Source organism: Salminus brasiliensis, chromosome 21 (assembly GCF_030463535.1).
Source record: "Salminus brasiliensis chromosome 21, fSalBra1.hap2, whole genome shotgun sequence".
NCBI lineage: Eukaryota > Metazoa > Chordata > Actinopteri > Characiformes > Bryconidae > Salminus > Salminus brasiliensis.
Genome location: NC_132898.1, coordinates 2,313,285 through 2,335,528, shown reverse-complemented (window position 1 = coordinate 2,335,528; position 22,244 = coordinate 2,313,285). Strand labels below are relative to the sequence as shown.

At 41.0% G+C, this 22,244-nt stretch overlaps 3 protein-coding genes across 6 annotated transcripts; 2 read left to right on the top strand and 1 right to left on the bottom strand.

Annotated features, from left to right (window-relative positions):
- The first annotated feature begins 119 nt into the window (after nt 1-119).
- On the top strand, nt 120-2,528 carry mkrn2os.1 (MKRN2 opposite strand, tandem duplicate 1). 2 transcript variants are annotated; one of them, XM_072666116.1, is made up of 5 exons: nt 120-363; nt 452-498; nt 1,273-1,435; nt 1,871-2,030; nt 2,108-2,528. In XM_072666116.1, exons 1-5 carry the CDS (start codon nt 137-139, stop codon nt 2,357-2,359), a joined length of 849 nt encoding a protein of 282 aa, XP_072522217.1. In that variant the 5' UTR covers nt 120-136; the 3' UTR covers nt 2,360-2,528. The 2 variants fall into 2 exon arrangements, with proteins under 2 accessions (XP_072522217.1, XP_072522218.1); XM_072666117.1 differs by having other exon boundaries at nt 1,871-2,528.
- A 1,688-nt stretch (nt 2,529-4,216) lies between these two features.
- Nucleotides 4,217-5,687, top strand: mkrn2os.2 (MKRN2 opposite strand, tandem duplicate 2). The gene is made up of 4 exons (XM_072666267.1): nt 4,217-4,531; nt 4,654-4,703; nt 4,904-5,072; nt 5,377-5,687. Exons 1-4 carry the CDS (start codon nt 4,329-4,331, stop codon nt 5,633-5,635), a joined length of 681 nt encoding a protein of 226 aa, XP_072522368.1. The 5' UTR covers nt 4,217-4,328; the 3' UTR covers nt 5,636-5,687.
- Nucleotides 5,688-6,641: 954 nt separating this feature from the next.
- tsen2 (TSEN2 tRNA splicing endonuclease subunit) lies at nt 6,642-14,597 on the bottom strand. Of its 3 annotated transcripts, XM_072665797.1 has the most exons (12): nt 14,534-14,597; nt 13,370-13,566; nt 12,817-12,883; nt 12,632-12,671; nt 11,046-11,625; nt 10,416-10,490; nt 9,692-9,742; nt 9,442-9,580; nt 8,658-8,694; nt 7,624-7,735; nt 6,890-6,979; nt 6,642-6,786 (listed from the first exon to the last, which is right to left on the bottom strand). In XM_072665797.1, the coding sequence occupies exons 2-12, from the start codon at nt 13,559-13,561 to the stop codon at nt 6,727-6,729; spliced, it is 1,443 nt and encodes a 480-aa protein (XP_072521898.1). In that variant the 5' UTR covers nt 13,562-13,566; nt 14,534-14,597; the 3' UTR covers nt 6,642-6,726. The 3 variants fall into 3 exon arrangements, with proteins under 3 accessions (XP_072521898.1, XP_072521897.1, XP_072521899.1); XM_072665796.1 differs by lacking the exon at nt 14,534-14,597 and having other exon boundaries at nt 13,370-13,712; XM_072665798.1 differs by lacking the exons at nt 6,642-6,786; nt 6,890-6,979; nt 14,534-14,597 and having other exon boundaries at nt 7,629-7,735; nt 8,658-8,741; nt 13,370-13,714.
- Nucleotides 14,598-22,244: the final 7,647 nt, after the last annotated feature.

The window sequence follows — 22,244 nt, the reverse complement described above, 5'->3', positions numbered from 1 at the left end:
AAGCCCCGCCCATACTGCTCTCTGATTGGCTAGTAGCCCGTTCTGACACGAAGCCAAGCCAAAAATAGCCAATCGTAGCGCAGGAGGGTAGAAAATGCAAACGAGAGCAACCAAATGACTGGACTTTGGACTTGAAATGGACCGAACCGTGGTCAAGTTTCGCCACTGTGGGAAAGATCTTTATACCTTTTCAGATCAACGGAACCAAGCTGGTTCTCGAACTGCTCTGTGTCCAGCCTGCCAGCAGTCTCTCGCACTGGGGCTTTTAGACGCACCTGTAGCGCTTCCCTGTCCGTTTACTAATGGCCACAAAGCTCCATGCTCGTTCCTTTTAGGAGCAAATGACGGACCGTCGTCTTTAGGGTGAGTTTCACTCCTAAGCAAATGTTTTATTCATATTTGTGATCAAATTAATACACTATTCTCACCCTTTCCTCACCTTTGCCCTTAGAGAGTGGCTAGACTCAGAGTTACACGTTGGAGTGTCAAACTCAGCAGGTAAGTTAGGTAGGCAGACAGACAGGTAGGTAGGTAGACAGGTGACACCTTTAAGGATAAGGTCACAGTAAGGTCACCACCAGCCACCAAATCAGTTCTTTGAAACTGCAGCAGCTACCAGTGGGATGAAGCAGATGTTCCTCCAGTTGATGTTATGATGATGCTGGATGATGCTAGAGCCCCCTCTAATATATTTTGGGCCAGAACCCTCCCATTAGGTTCAACTGGGATGAGATCTGGTGACTGTGATGGTCATACATCATATTCATCCTCATCCTCATCAATCCATTCAGTGACCCCTTGTGTGCTGTGGATGGGGCACGGTCACCCTGAAAGAGTGGCATCATCATACGACAAAGCTGGTCAGTCTCTAGTAGATCAAGTGCCCTCTACAGTAGAACAGACCCACTGGACCCCTTCACTCCAGAGGTCAAGCATTCAGGCACTCTTTTGGTGACTGCTGCCATTGCATGGCTGCTGCACATGCACTCGCCCACTTATGCACTCGCCCAACATATGGTAAACAATGACTCATCTGACCACATGTCTTGTCTCTACACATGAAGTATAAGTCAGCTCAGCATCTTTGAACATGCCCCAGAGCCTGGTTGCATGGTAATGGCCTAATTGTGTCATGTAGTATCTATAAACATCATGTTTCTCCAACATTTATTTAGTTTTTTCTTTCTTTTAATTTGTCACCTTTCTCAGTTATTCTCCACTGTTATGTGTGTAGTTATTATTATTACGTCAGAATTAACCTTTCCCCTCTAGGCTTGGTCTATAACTACACATTGTCAGGGGTCCAGAGGGATGAGCATGGATGGGAACAGTGTGTTTGTATACCGCTGGTTCCACCTTGGAGAGATTCCCTGATAGATTCCTGGGATAAGGAACTGCAGACGTTTTCATCACTTCCAACGTGGGCTGCAGAGCGGTATGCAAACCTTGTATAACCTTGTATTGAGCATTGAGCATCCATGCCTAATACAAGCAATGGGCTGTGGAGCAGTTGAGCTCCATCCAATGCTTTTGGGATGAGTTAGATTAACCGGACCTTACCGATGCTCTTGTGTGGCTGTATGCAATCACATTCTTCTCACAGCAATGTTCCAACATCTAGCGTAAAGCCTTCCTAGAACACTGGAGGTTGGTCCTGCAGTAAACAGAGACAAACTCCATGTTGATACCCTCACTGGATGAGCCTTCAGACATATAGTGACACATTAGAGAAGCTAGTATTTGCAGTCCTGTGGTCCACCTGCCCACCGTTGGGCAGTCGAGTGGTTTCCCTAAACCTGAGCAGGACGTCCAGGACTGGGAAATGCAAAATTATTGCAAAAATGTTAATTCCTGTGTTTTCGCCGTGCAGGTTCCAGGAGGAGAGGGAGTTTGGATCCTGCTGTTATGGTTTCGCCCTGACCTTCATAAATCACATGCGATCACTCGACGGTAAAGACTCTCTGAGCAGAAATGACTTCACCACTGTGCACGTTTTACCCAGAGTGAAGCGTGCCTCCATGTACATCAAGGTATATGGAGAAATACTCCAGAATGGCTTTTACATGATTGACAAGTAAGAGCTTCATTTCAAGCTGTGATGTTCTAGATGACTCGGGTCAGAGCATCTCCAAAACACCAGGCGGGTCCAGTGGTCTGTTCCAACCAAAAGTGCTCCAATGAAGGACAACCAGTGAACTGGTGCCCAAGGCTCGTTGATGCTCATGGAGGTCCCACCTCAACACTTGCAGGCTTAAAGGATCTGCAGCTAACGTCTGAAGGTGTCCAGGTCCCACAGGACGACTTCAGAGAGCCTGTGGAGTCCATTGCTGGACTGTTCAGAGCTGTTTTGGCAACATAAAGATTACCTACAGAACATTAGGCAGGTGGTTTTAATGTTATGGCTGATTGCTGTTAACAAAGAGACGATGCTGCCATTAGCTCAAGGTATTTATCTTGAAAATATGCAATATGCAGAATGAATTACTGTACACATTGTTATTACTTATTTACTGTGATAAAAATAAAATATCATCATATAGCACTGAGTGTGTAGAGTCTTCTCACAACACCTTTCTACACTGCATAAATGGATAAAAAAATGGACATTTTTAAACCCTTCATGATAGAAAACACAATCAATGCAGCAGATCGTAATTATAAATACTATATTTTATTCATTTTAAAAATTGCAATTAAATTAATTTACTAATTAAATAGAATTAATCTTTCTGAGGAGATATTCACAGCACTTTTTCATAGATACAACAAATACTGAGGCTTAATGGAAGTTTTTTACTATGAGATTTCCTAAAAATCCCTATTCCCTATCCCTATCCTTGCAATGTTGCCCACACTTATTATATATTTTGCTTATTAAATAATAAATTTTGAAATAGAATTGTGGTTTGTTGTGAAGGGAATTCATACATAGGCAATTCCAAACAGAAACCTTTAGAAATGTTGAAAAGTTATTAAAATATTGAATTATATACAGAACAATATCTGTAATCATGCCAATTGGTGTAGTGGTTTTATTGACGTATTAATAAAAATATCTCATTTAGATTTTGCTGCTATAAAAATGGTCTTCTATCTTTTTTTATGTAGGAATAACTATTTGTCTGAACTTCCACACACCCTTTTTTTTGTGTAAGGATATCCCACCTCTCCTTCAGAAGGGATAATAAGCTAAGCTTTATATAAGGCTCAGTGCATTGTCCCAGGCCGCACCCTGCCTAATTAGCTATGGTTACTTGACCACTATCACTTTACCTGTGCAATTAGCTGTATTTTTCTTCAGGTAATCCAGGGTTTAAATGGCTTACTATTTTTTCTTACTAGGAATTTTCCTTTAAAATACTTATTAAAGAGTACCAGCTGTATATATAATTAATATAAATAAGTAAATAAAATAAAATAACTAATATTAGCAATTCTGGGGTGTACAGTATATATGCTACAGTAAGGATATACATGTATTAAATTTTTTAAAAATTTTAGACACATTTCCTTTACTACATCCATACAAATGGAGCTAAAGCCAATTCTTTTTTTTTTTTCAAAAACAATTTCATGTGAACGTTTGGGCAATTTTACGTTATTAAAAGAATTGTCTGTAATTTAAGAGCATTTTTTTCATTATTTGTTTGATGAATTTAACTTTCATATTGGAAAAACTAATAAAAAATAAAGATAACACATTATATGAGCCGTAATCTCTGCACATACCACAAATTACATTTTATTTGAAAATATTTTTGAGTAATTAATTTGAGTAAATATGCAGAATAATTATGTATTACAACATGCCAACGTTTGTCTCAGTAGATGTAGTTTTGTTTACACTGAATTTCATGTAATTACATTAGGGGCGGCCAAACTTTTGCACAAGCCTTAAACATCCAAGACTTTTAGTAGGACTATGAGATATTTTATGTCACAAACCCCCAACAATTAACCCTATAATTAACTTTCACTTCTATAATTATGTATTAACACATTACGCAACTTTCATATCAAAGGTCAGACATCAAAGGACAGCAGGTCCCCCCTCAGGCCAGAGCAGTGTCAGACAGTTCAGCGGCCGGCACGTCCAAAAACATTAAGGAACGTTAAAAAAAAAAAAAAAAGTTGCCTTGAAAACGGACACTACTGTTCCATAGGTGTAGGGTTAGCTGCAACCTGATAGGCTCGGTACAAATGACCAGCGGACGTCAGCCTGTTGAAACACACCTGGCCTCCATTGCATCCGGCTCCCGACTGCCAGAATGCAGCGGCAGGTTGTGGAGAGCAGTCCGAGGCGTTAGCCGCTCCCATGGTCGCCCTCGATGGATAAGAGTGTGATCAAATTCAGTCACTGTGACAAAGACATCTTCTGTTTCTTCGTCCCAGAGCAATGCCCTGAGTGTGAAGAGAGCTTCAGTGGAAGGAGGCTGGAGGAAGCCCCGGTCAGCGTTCCCAACCCCTTCTCCAATGGACACAAAGCACCATGTGCTTTCCTCGTTGCCCCAACAGAAGACAACATGCTCAGGTACGGCTGAGATCAAACAGGAGGGCTGCTGGGTTCCTCCACTGGACGTGTACAGTGTACTTGCTCACAGCAGCTCTGTTGATGTCTGTCTGATGATGTGACCGTGTTTCCCTTTCCTGCAGAGAATTTGATGGTGGGTCAGATCTGCACACTGGAATCACTGACACTAAGGGTAAGTTTCTGCTTTTGCTGCATTTCTGAAAATCACGAGGATTCACTGAGAAGATTTATATATATATAAAGTTATATTTAGTTAGTTAGTATATATAGTTGTTAGGAATTCAGTGTGTAGTGTGTATAAAGTGTGTATAAATCAATATCAGTAAAAGAAGGGGAAATTAAATACATTACATTGCCTTTGTTGTTTTAAAGGAGTTGTATATAACTACACCAAGACTGGGGTTCGCAGAGACCATCAAGGCTGGGAGCGATGCATCAGCATCCCTTTAGTTCAGCCAGACATGTACAATCTGATCAATCAGTGGGATCAATACCTGGAGAAGTTTTCCTCAGCTCAAATGTGGGATCCACTGTGGCAGAGGTAGGCTAATATATTCAAAGTTGATAAAAGGAATCATCCTAAAGACCTGCTTTCAGACCTAATCAGCCTAATCTGATTAAATCGGCTGCATCTGTTGGCAGCTCCAGCTCGATTTGTGTCTAGGTGGGGTTTCTGTGGTAATCGGATGAAGATCAGGCTGAAAAGTGATCCTGAATAATTCTGCATCTTCTGCAGACATAATAATAATAATAATAATAATAATAACATGGCCTTCTCTGTATTTCGATCTATGGCTGAGTAACAACCTCCTCATCATTCAGAAGCTCCTCGTTTTCCTCCACAGCTTTAACGAGGAGAACCACAACTGCTACAGCTACACTCTGATGTTCATCAACTGCGTCCTGGCCACCCAGTCGAAACGAGGCCTCAGCAAAGACGAGTTCACACAGACTTTCGTTCTGCCACGTGTCAAAAGGGCGTCCAAGTACAGCATGCTGTGTCGGGAGATTTCCCAGAACCATTTCTACATCGTAGACAGTCCCAGAAGAAACTCGCGGGAAGGTCACAGTGATGAAGAAGAAGCCGGGAGGAGCGCGTCTTGAAGGGGTGCACCTGGGCTTTACATAATAACCAATTTAAAATCCTGTAAGCATGACAGCCTAAAATACTCCTCAATTTATCATAAATATGCTGTATTCGTATATGCTTTGTATATATATATATATATATATATATATATATATATATATATATATATATATATATATATATATATATATATATATATATATGAGGTATATATATATGAGCTGAGGTCCCCTCTACCTGCGTCAGACCAGCTGCCACCTTCCAGCAGGCCCGCCCCCACCACCACCCATGCCAGACCAGCGGCCACCCTTCTACCACTGCTACCTGTTTAATGACCATGTTAAACCTAAATGGACTCTTAACTATCTGACACTACTAATATCACCACCATTACCCATCATTACTCTGACCATCACTGCCATGACTATATTAAGTTCTACTACACCATCATTATTATATTATGATTGTGAACAGAGCAGTTCAACAGTTTAGATGGTTTGATAATTTTTATCAATAATTTATAAATAGTTCTGATCAGAGGAGGACGGGTCGGGTCCCCCTTTGGAGCCTTGGGTTCCTCCCAAGGTTTCTTAGATCCTTCATATCTTCTTACATTATTTGTTTTTTTCTGTCTTTCACTAATTACTATTTATGTAAAGCTGCTTTGTGACAACAGCTGTAAAAAGCTCCACAAATAAATTTTACTTGACTTGTTAATATGGGAAAACTACTGCTGGGATTTGTATTGATGGTCTGCTGTGTGTCATATAATATATATATATATATATATATACACACACTGAGTCTATATGCCTGTGTGGAGATATTCAACCTCCTCGCTGACAATAAGACAATCAGCTAAGCCAGTGCCTTGTCTGAGGCCACACCCTGCCTAATAAGAGATGTCCACTGGATCTCTATCACTTTACCTATTGTTCCCTTCAGGTAACTCAGATATAGATATGCCTTAAATCAACATTACCCCTCCACAAAAGAAAACAAATGCAGAGAAACTATTAATTAATTATATATGGGATTTTTATTACATTGCAACGATAGTCAGTAAATAACTTAATGGTAACTGAGAACATCATTGCTGAATGCTCTAAATTTCATCCTGTTCCGTTCGTTCTCGTGAAGATATCCACCTGCTTACAATAAGCTCCTGTAATGAAATCCCACCCAAAACAAAGGCCGAGTCAGAAAGACTTATATGAGGTAATAAATTAATATATTAATGAACCCTAAGGCCAAGGGAAACATCTGACCTGAACTTTGACTCTCTTCAGGAACTCTGGCGAGGACAGATCTTCCTTATTTAGATGTGACGGCACGATGACATAACACAGCATCAGCTCCTGCACAGAAAATTCAAAAACAAAAATATGTAGAAATATAGAGAAATAAAAGGACCAAAGTATTGGGACACCTGCTCATTCGTTGTTTCTTTCAAAATCAAGGGAATGAAAAAAAAAGGTTTATTCTGCTTCTATTGGAGTAACTGTCTCTACTGTCCAGGGAAGGAGGATTTCTGCTAGATTTTGGAGGAGCATTGCTGTGAGGATTTGAAAGCGTTAGTGAGGTCAGGATGTTGGGTGATCACCACCCCACCTCATCATACCAAACTGCATCCATCATTCCAGAGAACACAGTTCCTCCACTGCTCCACAGCTCAATGCTGGGGGAGCTTTATACCCCTCTACTAGCCCACGCCTGGCATTAGGCAGCATGGTGCCAATAGGTTCATGATGTTAATCTACAGAGAGTCCTATTCTATTGGCAGTGCTACTTCTCTACAAGGACTAGACAAGCTGTGTGTGTGCATTTGAACATTGGTGTCAGCAATGGGTGCAGCTTAAAGTAAAAACTGAATGCATTCATTAGATGGGATGTCCACAAACATTTGGACATGGTCTTTGTATACTGAAACATATAGAAGGAGAGACTGGAAACAACACTGTACAGTTTACAGTAACGTGTAGGTCAATGTGAGGAGTCTTACCTTTGAGACATTACCGGTGATTCTGCTCAGGGCAGCAAATGACCTCCAGCTAAAGGGTCTTCGTGCAGCACCTTGGAATGAGTCGTCTACTCTCTCCACCACCACAGAGTAGCTGTGTACCAACAGTAGAAACAGTCTAAATCATTTGACAACAACAACAGCAAAAAAACATGCCATGGACAAAAGTATTGGGACACCTGCTCATTCATCATTTCTTCTGAAATTAAGGGTATTAAAAATAGTTTATCTGACTACTGTACAGAGAAGAAGGCTTTCTATTAGATTTTGGAGGAGCATTTGATTGCATTCAGAAACAAGAACATTAGTGAGATCACCACCCCACCTCATCATTCCAGAGAGCACAGTTCTTCCACTGCTCCACAGCTCAACGCTGGGAGGGCTTTACACCCCCTCTACTAGCCCACGCCTGGCATTAGTCAGCATGGTGCCAATAGCTTGATGATGTTGATTATCTGCTCCAGAGAGTCCATTATTCTATTGGCAGTACTTCTTCTCTACAGGGACTAGACAAGCTGTGTGTGTATTTGTACATCTGTGTCATCAATGGTTGCATCTTAAAGTAGCTGAATGCATTCATTAGAAGAGGTGTCCACAAACCTTTGGACATAGCAACAGAAAACTGGACAACTCTCCAATATATTTGAATTATTCAACTTCGACAAATGTTCAGATTGGTACAGTCATGATTGCTTGCTTATTTCTGTCTTAAGAGTTTGCAGATTTATTGAGACGGAACAGATTTTAGAATTACTGAGAGCTAAAGTGGAACAAGGGCTACTCTCCTATCCCACTCTAGGCGAAAATACAGAAGTAAACTCTTAAAAATAAAGGTTCTTCGACCGATGCCACACAAGAACCACTTTTGATTCTATAAAGAATCATATTTTAATAGAGATGTGAGTGTGAAGAACCTTAAAAACACACACAAAAAAAAGGCTTGAGAGGCATTTCTCAAAGATTTTTGCAGAGTGTACGGTTTCCAAACTTCATAATTTCCCTAAATCAATACTGACCTTGCATGATAAAATGGCGGTCCTTTCCGATACAGCACTGTTGAAGAAGCCAAAACGTTAAAGAAGAAAACTCGAGTACCGACACTGGAACACAAAAAAAGACGTAACTCTAGACTACTCCAGACATGAGAATCATGTGTCCGAAGTGTGGCGGCCTGGAGGCAACGATTTCAGTCTCGTGCTCTCCAAGTTCACTGCCAAGAGTCAGTTTCCTGGCCTTGACATTAAGACAGTAGGCAAACAGGTAAGGGGATCAAGGAAAGCAATGCTTAATCCATCTGAATAATTCACCCGTCATCCCCTACTGCTGTTCAAACCAATAGGAAATTCTCTCTCACTGATCACAATCAGGTGGAGTTCTAGATCACGAAATAAGAAAGTACTACTGCAACGAGAGAAGACTTTTCCAATCCTGGTCCTGGAGTCTCTCAGCACATTTTAACTAGCTGAAGAAGGAAAACTGTGCTGCAGTAGGAAAAGTAGCACTACAGTGAGGATCGGAACAGAACCAAGCGCTTAATTTAGGTTAATTGCTTCGTTCCAATCAGATCAGATCAGATCAGAGTAGATCTTTCTACCCTGACAGATCATATTTATGCTTGTAACTAATCCACATTTGTCATTAGTGTGAGCAAACTGGCCTAACCCCACCCATGCCCCCCAATCTCTTTGCCACTTTACCCCGTAACGTGAACATAGCCCACATTTGAATGCTGTAACAGCAGTTTATTGTTGAATAAAGTTTATTTGTCGTAAAGATGTTGATTGAGTTGAGAGGTCTTACTTAAATCTGTCCCGTATTTAATCCCAGGCTTGGGCACCCATCCTTTACTGCGGAAATAGTGATAGGCGGCGTAGGTGGTCTCAAAGTTGGGTTGCACTGAACAAAACATTCGCCAGAGCTGAAGAACTGGCAGAGGTTCCTGAAAAACAACAAAGCCATAAATACGCCTTTTTAAAATTCTACTATTATTATTATTATTATCTTAAAAATATGTCTCAACACTGGCTACGTTTTTTTTTTTTTAACTTACCCCATCATAGTAAACTGACAAGCATCCCAATGCATAGACCAGAAAGAAAGCCTGCAATATAGATGATACAGAGAGAAGGTTAAGCAGAACAATGTTCTACTGGTAAATAACATTTACACTCCACTGCCTGTGAGCTATGTGGGTGGACAAGGGCTCACTTTGGGATTTCCATGAATTACACTCCCAAAAGTTCACAAATGGCTGACAAATATGGCTTCCCAGGCCCCTTCACGATCAATTAACAGCAGTGCATTCCACTGACAGGTAAAAACTACAACAGGGACGGTAAATAACCAGACATTAATCTGCAGGCATTTATTTGAACCGTCTTCTGTGACCCTTCCACTATCCTCCGGAGTATACTCTGCCTGTAATGAACCGGGTTCATTCATATTCATCAGCTGGAATATTAATGTCAGCAAGTTCATCCTTAAGGGAGGCTTGTGTTAATATTAACTTGTGGAGAAAGGGGGCACAGAGGAGCTCCAGCTGAACATTTTCACGGCTTCGTCAGCTGTTTGTACTGGCTCTGAACTCTCCCGATCGAATCCAGCTGTGACAATACGGCCTAATTGAAGTATTTATCACGTCCCCACCTTGACAACGAAACAAGGCAAATCAGCTTATTAGTAGCAGGTCAGTGGAATATCACGGAGCCGTACGAGCCTGTTAAAAGAAGCAGCTGTACAGTTTGTGTGTTTTGAATTATGAGGAATTATTTTACCTCTTCATAACTGAGCTGGAGATGCTCCATCATGTTGAAGGGGTTGATTCTGCACACCAGCTTGGTCGCCCTGACCTCGAATGTGGAAGAAAAAAAATAAGGAAATAAATAAATAATTCCCACGGTTATTGCAAGCACTGTGTTTAACACTGTATTGGCTTGAGAGCTGAAAGCTTATTATTAGTCCTGTTTTGGGTGATGCTTCATATAATTACCAGTTGAGCGTGTTTGCTGGCTCTGTGTTATTTGTGCTTGGCTGTTTAGTAACTAATTAGACCCTTCATGAAAACTGAATACAGTGGCAGTCAAAACTAATCACTGAACAAAAAAATCTAATAAATAAATAAATAAAAACCCAGACTCTGAGTCCAGCCTCTCCTCTAGGCTTGATGTCCAGCTCACACCCCATCTAAATTAACTTCCTCCCATACATTCTTCACTGCTGTTCACACAGTCCCACAAGCTCTCAGGGTGGTGTAAATCGGGTGATTGTGTTGTGGTGACATCACCTAACTTGAACCCTAGTCTACCACAGGGAAAGTGGTGGTCCCTACACCAACCAGCAAGACCTCTAACGATCCTCCACTACCCTGGCAGCGTAATGTATCATGTCTGTACTTATTTATTTACACTGTCGTCCTGATTGGGATCCTCACTGTCTTCTTCACTGGGCTCCTCCACCAGAACATATCCATGCACTACAGAAGACCCACAGCTTTCTGTGCCTGACTTGAACAAAACACTCATCAGCTGGCTCTCATTCAGGCGACATCCGCAGTGAACGATCCAGTCATCATGTCTTTTGCACTTCGCTTTGGCAAGTGCATTCGGATCCACCTGCTCAGGTTCTTGGGGATAGAGTTCAGCTAGAGGATCGTACAGAGGATCTCCTTGTCTACGAGGATTCTCAGTCTCAGAGAATTCCAAGTTCATTCTGTCATCACTTAGACCTCCTCCAGCGGCCACGTTCTCCATCGATTGGTCCTGACTGCAGCTATCTGAAGATGGTGCCCGAGATGCTGCCGTCTCTTGACTTTCCAGATGGTCAATTTGTTGGTTGTCATGTTCTTCACAATGTTCTTCACCATGTTCTTCTCTTAGGTCGAGTTCAACTGGGTGTGTAAGCTTTTGCAGTATCTCACTGATAACCTCTTCCTCTAATCCCTGAGCCAGGAGAGCAGAGTGAGCCAAGCTCACATGTTTCTGGTATCTGGGGCAGAAGAAACACAGCACATATTTAGTGACAGTTAGAAAGGAGCGAGACAGTCCTGAATATTTAGACTCTTCTGGAACTCATGTTCAAGGCATGATTGCATGACTTGCAGCTTTGCTATTTCTGGATACAATAATACTGATTTCATGTATCTTATCTCTCAGGAATAAAGCAAAAAGAATAAATCAAATGAACAAATGAGCTTGAGATTTCACTGTTTTGGCCTCAAACCTCCCAATTTTCCATAGACCAAATTCACATAAATATAAACACAAAGGCTAAACATAGCAGAAAACACAATTTTCACGTATCTATATTTCCTCACAACTTCAACTAAAAGGCTTGATTCCAAGCACAAGACTGCAATGACCAGGAGTGAAACTAAACACACTTTTGGTTAAATTCCCTCAAATCAGATCAGAGCAAGTGATTCACTTCGCTTAAACAAATCAATTCAATTTTTTTGGGGGCTCACATGGGTGGAACTAGGTGGGTTCCAGGTGGGCATGAGCTCTAAATGTGGATTTGTACATGCGTTAATACTGGGACTTCCAAAATGGGCCCCATCGTGTATTATAGCCCACCCTAATCTTACATGGGTCACATCTAGGCCCTATGTGCAGCGTACAGCCCAGACGATACCCAATGTTCAACCCGTCCTGGTCCCATCACTGACCCTGGTGAGCATCCAAATGTTGGGCCAACATGGCCAACCCATGGACAAAACTTTCTGGGTTGCAGTTGGGCTACCTATACAGGCCACATATGGGCATGTTATCTGGGGTATGACCATCAGGACTAGACATACATCACTGGTTTTCATGACCTATGGTTTAAAGACAATAATAATAATAATAATAATAATAATAATACAAGGGTCAATGATTAAGCCTCAAGTTTGGCTCTGCTCTGAAGGTCTATTCAGGGTCATTTCAAACATTCTCATAAAAAATTAATTCATTACATAAACACAATCATAACTCTAAGGTCTCCAACTACTTACTTTGACAAGGAGATAACAGGTACACATTTTTTGCCGATGTCTAGATAAAGAGAAGAAAATATATATATATATTTTGTTTTTATTATTATAAAGTATGTCAAACTGGGGGTTGATATCACACTACAATCACACTGAAAACATGTCAAGAAGGAACCATGGAAATACAAATTCACATCAACACTCACATTCCCACCGATCTGAAATACTGTACTCTGGTCTGCTTCGGGACAGAACTCCTTTTCCAAAGTAACCCTAGAAGTGACACAAAAAAAATGCTATGTTAACACAGGGCTGGGCAATATGACGATATTTTATTAATGTATCGTGATACATTTTATCATCATGATACACAATATACTGTGTAAGCATATGGAGGAGACTGTTAGTGCTTAATAAACTCTTATCAGCTGCAGTTTTCATTACAGTGTAATTAGACTGGGTTAATTAGATGAAGGACATTCACTGTATTCAATACGGGAGTGGATCTGAATGGTAGTTTTTAAGAATCCGTCGCTACCGATGTATTTAATCTCTGCTTCCGTGTCTCGTGATCAATATCATGGATCATGAACATGTCTTTAAATATCGTGATACAGTATTTTTTCTACCATATCTCCCAGCCCTACTTTAATATCATTAATGCTAGTTTCTTTTCAGTATGCTCTTCCATGTCTTGGACAGCAAGACATTTTCCTGGTTAAGTTACAAGAGAATCGAAATGCAAGCTTACCAACTTACCTTTCCATACAGGGCTAGAATGTGGTCGGCCTCTCGGACTATGACGTGCTGGTTAATGACTTCAGCTTTGTAGATGAGGCTCCTCTGAGGCGAGGAAGCCTCTTCGGCCTGGGTGAACGGAACGGGCAGTGGGCTCTCAAACGATTCATAGACTTTGGGCCTCCGTTTTGGAGCCTGGAACACCGCCTCCATGACTGCTGGAATACGTGCAATGAGCAGATGATGAAACATGACTGTAAGATTACGAGGTGCTGGTGGACATCACACCCATTACAAACACACCCCCCTCTTAAACCTTTTTCAGTTAAAAACTCAGTGAAGAAGCTCAGTCTGGAAATGTAAGATAGTTACTGATAATAATCAATAATCAATAATGCAGTGATTCCCCAGAATCAACACTGGTGCTTCAACTTGGCCCAAAACTGGGCTTAATCCATGTCTGGAAACATTTCACTAGTTTATGTAATATAACATGGAGATGGTTCCCATACTATATGTCCAAAAGTATCCGGACACCAGTTGCTTAAACAGGTGTTCAGTTCAGCACTGAGTGGCTGTGGACCAGGGGAGCAACAGAGCTCCATCCAGGATCAGGAGATCAGAACATCAGTAGCCACCTAATCACTGATGCCCTGGTGGGGCTGAATGCAATCAAATCCTCAGAGCAATGACTCAAAACCTAGTGTAAAGACTTCCCAGAAGAGCAGAGGCTCATAAGTCCATAAGTGAGGCTGAGCAGATGCCTGCAGACCTCTGGAGCTTCAGCTAGTGTGAGAACCTGATGTTCCTCATCAGTTTAGCATTAGCTACCTTAGCAAGGAAGGGCTTTACTGCACAGTTACAACCTAAATGTCAGCAGATCGTGACTAAACCTTTCAGAAAACCAGCTCTGGAGAAGTTAGCTGGCTAGTTAGCAGCCCTGGAGGTAGCTAGTTAGCTAGTTAGCTAGCCAGGTGGATATTTGGCTGTAGCAGACGTTAGCACTAGCCAGCTTTCCCCGCAGGCTGGTCAGCGAAAACAGACACGGGGTGCTGTAAAGGAAGCATTAGCTGATGTCGTTGTGAATAATTCCTACACATTTCTCACAGGAATTCACAAACACAACCATTAAAGCCACACAATCTACTCCATTAGGGTGCTTTAGCTTGTGCTATGCTAACTAACCTGCAGGAGCGGTGCCACGGCGAAAGACGACCGCCGAGGTTCACAGCTTTGTCTTTGGTTCCTGATCGTTTGCAGGCGATAATAAGCTCAAATAGTTCTTAAAAAGCTGAGAATAATTATCAGATAAATAATTCTGACGATTTGATCAGAGTATCATGATATTTTACAGTTAATCTAGGTCAATTTATAGTTTTCAATTTATAGTTTTACTGAAATCAGCACTAACGTGCGTAAATTACGCTGCGTTATTGATTATTTTGATCATATTTACTACGTGTATATTTAGCTGCCCAACATATAATCTAATACTTTAACAGAAATATAAGATTTATGAGACACAGATTAGCAGTAAAATAGGATGGAGGCACAGATTTATTTTAGTAAACCAGTGAATCCATCCTATTTTACTGCTACTCTGCTCAAATTTATTTACTTTGCTGATTATTTAGCAGTTTATTATATTTATCTTTTTTTCTTATAAAATTACACCTATTTTTAATCAAATTAACCTGATTTAATTTGTATTTTAAACTAATGTATTAATAATAAAGTTAATATCTCAGTACCAATACCAAAGCTAATAATTGACATTATTTATTTATTTATTTATTCATTCATTCATTCATTCATTCATTTAACTTTTTAGCATCAAATACACATCAGCTTTATGAAAAGATATATTCACATGGCCAAAATATTAATTATATTAAGTATAAGCACGTCCGTTTTGGCCTTCCTAGCCCTCTTTTAAATAACTGTTTTATTGAACCTGATTTTAAAACCCATGCACTGCAGTCTCAGGTCTTGGAGATCATGGGTAAAGCAAACTAAATAAAATTAAACTGCTAAAAAATAAATTCTTGATGAACACCTGGAACTTTCTTTCTTTGGCACTGATGGATCCCGCATATAATGTTTAATATCTATCAAAAATGAGGACCAATACTGCTGTATTTCAATGCTGTGATATTCCATCACCAGTGTATAATGCTCTAAAGATAATAGTCATCATTTATCAGAATTAAACTCACAAGTCCTGCTAAACACTGAAATCAGACAGATTCAGCCGTTGAATCCAACCGTACCGTGATTTTAGAATATAAGCTGTGAGTCTGAGGTCAAGTGTCCCCTACGACAGAAAGACAAAAACCCAGACAGAAAAGACACCAATTCCAAGAAATTGTCAAGCTGTTCTGGTTTTGTTCACACTACCGCTCTTAGTCAGAGGTGGTACCTACTTTCAGTCACTCACTTCCAGTAAAATATTGCTGGATTTGTACTTTCCTGAGAGTTTTCAGGTGCTAACACTTACTCAGATACACCAGTGAGGGGCCTTCGCCTTTCCTCGGTTCAATTTGAGTAAATTATGATCAGCTCCATGTTGAAATTTGTTCTGTTGTGATGTTCGGCTGAAGTCCTTCCTGAAGACTTCTTCACAACGGCTAACACTTCTCACTTTGGAGCTTTAGCGCCTTATTTCACACCAGAAGGAGCTAAAAATGAGAAATTCAGTTTCTACGAGGGTAGATGCTGCAGTAGGACCTCCCAAACGTAGCTACAAACCTCATAGAGTTGTACACTGGGAAGTATCAACACTCACAATCTGTGTGCTAAGGTGCTGATTGGTATGTTAATGGATCTTATGCTGGGAATTGAGGGCTGCTTTGAGCTCTGAGGACATTTAAAATGGAAATGTTGAAAAATACAAGTTTAAAAAACAGTTTTGGGGAAGCTGTAAGGGTTTCAGATCAGCCACTAGGGGGTATTCTTTACCAGTGTGATCCCTTCTCAAGCCTTAGCGAAGGATCGATGCAGGCATCATGTTAAGGCCCGGCCAGCATATTGAATACAGCTCAGTGAAATGAAGTTAAGGAAGAAATTTAGTCAGGAAAGCTAATAAACTGCACTGAAAACATGACATCAGTGAAAAATGTGACTATGGAAGTTACTTTATTTACGACAGTGAAAAAAAAACATTAGCTCCGTTGGTCAAGCCATTTCTTAAGCATACCGAGTACAGGCCTAGAAACCAGCTGCAATATGACTGTCCTGTATATGAGAACGATAGACCGTGAGTGTAGGATTATGATTATTTTAAACTAAAATTTAATATATCTCTCACAGCTTTGTGAATCACCGCTTTAAAATGTCAGCAACACTATATTTGTACGCACTGACCAGCAGCCGAATGTCAAAATTGGCCATAAACGCAGATGACACGGCGAAATCTTGATTGTCCTTCCTTTTCTATTTTTACTCGACAAAAAATGTAATATATATATATATATATATATAACGTCAAGACATGAGATTTTACACTTTATAAATGCATTTATTTCTGTTTACATACACCATGTCCAAATGTTTGTGGACACCCCTTCTGACCTTATGACTGTATTCATTAGTTGCACCCATTGCTTACACAGATTGCACGCACACAGCTTGTCTAGTCCCTGTAGAGAAGAAGTACTGCCAATAGAATAGGACTCTCTCCAGAGGATAAACATCATGACCCTATTGGCACCATGCTGCCTAATGCTAAAAACATTAGCTCCGTTGGTCAAGCCATTTCTTAAGCATACCGAGTACAGGCCTAGAAACCAGCTGCAATATGACTGTCCTGTATATGGGAAAGAAGGACAGTGAGTGTAGGATTATGATTCCTCTTAACTAGAAATTATAATTTGATATTTAATACCTCTTTAAAATGTCAGCAACACTTTATTTGTTTGCACTGACCAACAGCCAAATGTCAAAATTTGGCCATGAACGCAGATGACACGGCGAAATCCTGCCAGTGTTGGTGAACTTTTACTAAAGCCAAAAGCATGATAACTGATTTGTGCAATCAGTGACCTGATTCCTGGCTGGTTGCACCTGAGAGGACAGAGTTCTTGTAGATCGTTGTGAGTGTTTCTCAGAATTGAAGGTGGGTGGAGTTAATCTGGCTTTTACTGCCTGTGCGCAGTTTTTGGTTGATCCACCACTTTCGAAGAAAAGTTCTCACAGTGAGGAATCTTGATTGTCCTTCCTTTTCTATTTTTACTCGACAAAAAATGTGGAAAATGTGGAAAATGTGCTCAAGTGTCACAGAACAGGTATGTGTTTATATAACGTCATGAGACGTTTTTACACTTTATAAATGCATTTATTTCTGTTTACATACACCATGTCCAAATGTTTGTGGACACCCCTTCTTATGACTGTATTCATTAGTTGCACCCATTGCTTACACAGATTGCACGCACACAGCTTGTCTAGTCCATGTAGAGAAGAAGTACTGCCAGAAGAAGTACTGTCTAAAGCCCCCCCAGCAGCTTTGAGCTATGGAGCAGTGGAACTAGCTGGTCTCCACCCAGAACTTCTCCACTCCAGAATCTAGTAGAAAGTCTTCCTCCCTGGACAGTAGAGACAGTTACTCCAACAAAAGCAGGGAACAAGCGGGTGTCCCAATACTTTTGTCCATATTGTGCATCATCAGCTTTTGGAACGAAACGTATCTTAAAAAGGGTAGAAGGCAGGTAGAAGCTAAGAATTACGTATGACAATCAGCCATAACATTAAAACCACCTGCGTAATAGCAGCAGATCTTTTCGGGCCTGTAAGTCGTGAGCTGGGGCCTCCATGAGCATCTCTGAGCCCTGGACGTCTCACCTTCCCCCCCCGGATGCCCCGCCAGACCAGCCTGACTCTTGTCTTATTAATGTTATGGCTGTTCCGTGAGCAGCACCTGCAGATCTTTATGTCCACTAATCAGCCATAACATTAAAACCACTGGAAATCTGAAGTGGCTCCTGTCAAAGCCTGGATGTATTAGATGATGTGCTGAACCTGAGACGCCTTGACCAGAACCAAACTGTCTCCAGTCTCCAGTAGGGTCTTGTGGGGGTGTTCCCACAGTGGTATGCAGTGGGCAGGACCTTCCAAAAGTGCTCCAATGAAGAGTCATAGGCGCCCAGGGCTTATTGAGGCTTACAGGGCCTAGAACAATCTGCTGCCCACAGTAGACTTGGTGCCAGATAAGCTCAGTCCATGCCTCGAAGGGCCAGGGCTGCTTTGGCAGAAGCAATATGAGGGTGGATCTGTGTATTTCCATTAGTTATAACTCCAGTTCAAACCTATAGAAGCAGTGTCTGTGGTCAACCTTCATGGCTGATCTGACTACACTTGGTCTAAGACTTGTCTGATCGGTTCTGGAGATACGAGTGAGGCCTACAGAGTCTTTGGCTCAGGGATGCTCATGGAGGCCCCACCTCTTACAACTTACAGGACCTAAAAGATCTGCTGCTAACCTTCAGAGATCCTGTGGAGTCCATGCCTCAATGGGGTCAGAGCTGAGGGCACCTGCACAATATTATGCAGCTGGTTTTAATGTTATGGCCGATCAGTGGATAATGGGACATATTTAAGTATAAGTGAGCTTTTCAGCGCGATATGATGATTCATTTGCAGAATGATCCAACGTTATTGGAGAGTGGTGGAGTGGTTTATTGCATGTGTACTGTGTAATACCACAGTGACGGCCCTCATGTACCGTCTGAAGCAGCAGGTGTGTTGCCTCCAACATCAGATGGGCGTTCATAAATTCATGAATGCATACGCCGCATTTAAACACACTGGACAGATGTGTTAAGCTGCTGTGTCCGAGAAACCACGTTTACTAAACCCAATGCTATCTTTGGCCACGTTCCTTCAAGAGGTTTTAAAGCAGGAAAATGTATTTTTTGAAATTGTTTGGCAGTGTCCACCAAGAATCTTGGCAGGAGATGGTCATCAGAGAGTTGGTAGTAACAAAGTAAGGATATGCTGACACGACATAAAAAAACACATTTAATCATCATCATCAAAACAGGCAGCGGACCTCTTTCCAGAAGAGCTCCGGGCCAAAGTCTTTAGCTGCGCTGTCCGTTCCCTTTCTGGCCTTCGGAGAGAGAACGCTGGACTCTGCTGAGGAAATAAAGGCTTTACAAGTTTGTGAAATCACCCTTAGTTTCACACGGCTGAGAGAAGCACGGAGAGCGTACGGTGTTCTCGCATGTTCGTGCTAATTACAGACATTTGTTATGGGTTTAGGGCTTATCTGCAGCATCAGCGGGGCCCCTAACTAAACAATGGAATGAATGATTCCGAGACGAACTGGACAAGGCCTACAAAGTTCATCAGATAATCATCACAATATCTTCTGCGATGGCTTCCAGTCCCGGACCTCTGCACACTCTTTGACCCGCATGGCTTGTTGTGTTTTTTTGTGTTTTTTTTTCCTGCTCTGCCTCGACACACCTGATTCAAAAGCACGAAAAGCCTGGTAAACCGCCTCTGACTGGAAGAGGTAGGAAAAAATAAAGTGTGGTAAGCAGATACAGAGCCCCTAACGTTCTCCAGTAGTTATTGTTTTAAACAAAAGGCGTGCCAACAAAAGAATGTACCACGCATTACGTTTCTAGTGGCAACCAGATTATTTATCACCTCAGCATAATAGATATAAAACAAATCAAATATTGAGGTCACAAATGAAGTTTCGAGTGGCCACAAGATCATATATTGAGGCCAGAAATGAAGATTCTGGTGGCCACACGATAATATATTGAGGCCACAAATGAAGCTTCTGGTGACCACATGATAATATATTGAGGCCACATATAAAGTTTTGAGTGGCCACGAAATAATATATCGAGGTCACGGTGGCCACAAGATAATATATTGTGGCCACAAATTAAGTTTCAAGTGGCCACAAGATCATATATTGAGGCCACATATAATGTTTCGAGTGGCCACGAGATAATATGTCAAGGCCACAAATCAAGTTTCTGGTGGCCACACGATAATATATTGAGGCCACATGTAAAGTTTCAAGTGGCCACGTGATAATATGTCAAGGCCACAAATCAAGTTTCTGGTGGCCACATGATAATATATTGAGGCCACATGTAAAGTTTCAAGTGGCCACGTGATAATATGTCAAGGCCACAAATTATGTTTCTGGTGGCCACACGATAATATATTGAGGTCACAAATTACCATAAATTATAAATTGAGGTCATACATTATGTTTCTGGTGGCCACAAGATAACATATGGGATTTAAACATTTTTAATGCCTGTAAGAAAATATATTGCAATATTCATATTTTGGCTACTTAATAAGTAGTGTTGTAGAACTCAGATCACAGATGAATGGTCTTGGTCTTGACAGTATTTGGACTTGGTCCTGTGTCGTCCTCAAAGTTCTTGTCGAGCACACAGCCTTCCGTTTTTTCGTCTTTTCGTCTTTTCTGTGAAACCTCAGCTGTGAAAAATGAAGCACGTTTTAGCGCCTCTGTCAGTGTTATTCAGTGTGTCCTCTTGGCCGGCGCTGTGGCCTTGGTCTTAGATTCCAGTGAGTTGACTCTAATGGTCTTAAATACAGCACTGCTCCTAATTCAGACGAACCTTTTTCAGGGAAGCGTCTGCTGGACAAAACATATCATCCTTGCTTTTGTTTTTGTTTACCGCAGGGCGATGGGGTCATTTCTGAAAGTACACTCTTAAAAATAAAGGTGCTACACAGGGTTCTTTGAGTGATGCTGTGGAAGATTTATTTTTGGTTCCATAAATAAGCATTTTTGTAAGATGTGTGTCAAGAACCTTTTGAAGTTTTAAAGAAGTCAATATGAAAGTTCTTAACAAATTGAAAAGGTTCTTCACACTCTCCTTTACAAACCTAGTAACTAGTAATTAGTATTTAGCAAAAGTAACTTGGGTATGGTGGCAACGCTGAAGTTTCGAGTGGCCACAAATTATGTTTCTGGTGGTCACACGATAATATATTGAGGCCACATATAAATGTTCAAGTGGCCAGGAGATATTATATATCGAGGCCACAAATGATGTTTCTGGTGGCCACAAGATAACATGGGATTTAAACATTTTTAATGCCTGTAAGAAAATATATTGCAATATTATATATAGAGGCCACAAATGATGTTTCTGGTGGTCACACGATAATATATTGAGGCCACATATAAATTTTCAAGTGGCCAGGAGATATTATATATTGAGGCCACAAATGATGTTTACCGCAGGGCAATGGGGTAATTTCTGAAAGTACACCCTTAAACATAAAGGTGCTACACAGGGTTCTTTGAGCGATGCCGTGGAAGAACTGTTTTTGGATCCATGAAGAAGCATTTTTGTAAAAGATGTGTGTAAAGAACCTTTTGAAGGTTTAAAGAAGAATATAAAAGTTCGTAACCAACTGAAAGGGTTCTTCACAAAAATAACTTGGGTAAGTCGCCAACTACAAAATGAGGTCTATGGATCTGCATATTTAGGTAGGTGATAAGTGCTGAGCACTGTAATAAACAGATACAGCAGAAATGTGAATAAGGAGACTACGGTAGAAGTCCAAGCGTGGGATTTAAAAGACTGGTCTGGAGTTTGTGCAGCCTGTCTCTGCATATCATAGTGATGGGAAGTGGAGTTTCTCAGCATTCCTTCTATTAATACTCTTTTATTGCTGCATCTGCAGCTCCATTCACATGAGAAACCAGGTTTCTCCTCCAGGTCTGAAGGTGTTTAAATGGTTTGATACTGGAAACATGATGGTGGTGTTTTGTGTTTCACTGGTCTAGCGTAAGTGCATGAAAACTACTCTACACTGTTAAAGGAGAAGATCCTTGAGGAACCTTTGGAGGTTCTTCAGGTTAAAACTATAGAGGAACCTTCAAGGAACC

Coding starts and splice junctions, on each gene's coding strand:
- mkrn2os.2 (XM_072666267.1), top strand. CDS start 4,329: ATGGATAAGAGTGTGATCAAATTCAGTCACTGTGACAAAGACATCTTC. Junction 4,704..4,903: donor TGGAATCACTGACACTAAGG/GTAAGTTTCTGC, acceptor GTTGTTTTAAAG/GAGTTGTATATAACTACACC. Junction 5,073..5,376: donor TGGGATCCACTGTGGCAGAG/GTAGGCTAATAT, acceptor TTTCCTCCACAG/CTTTAACGAGGAGAACCACA.
- tsen2 (XM_072665796.1), bottom strand. CDS start 13,600: ATGTTTCATCATCTGCTCATTGCACGTATTCCAGCAGTCATGGAGGCG. Junction 11,626..12,631: donor CCTGTTATCTCCTTGTCAAA/GTAAGTAGTTGG, acceptor CTTCTGCCCCAG/ATACCAGAAACATGTGAGCT. Junction 8,695..9,441: donor TAAATACGGGACAGATTTAA/GTAAGACCTCTC, acceptor CTTCTTCAACAG/TGCTGTATCGGAAAGGACCG.
- mkrn2os.1 (XM_072666116.1), top strand. CDS start 137: ATGGACCGAACCGTGGTCAAGTTTCGCCACTGTGGGAAAGATCTTTAT. Junction 364..451: donor GACGGACCGTCGTCTTTAGG/GTGAGTTTCACT, acceptor CTTTGCCCTTAG/AGAGTGGCTAGACTCAGAGT. Junction 499..1,272: donor TGGAGTGTCAAACTCAGCAG/GTAAGTTAGGTA, acceptor TTTCCCCTCTAG/GCTTGGTCTATAACTACACA.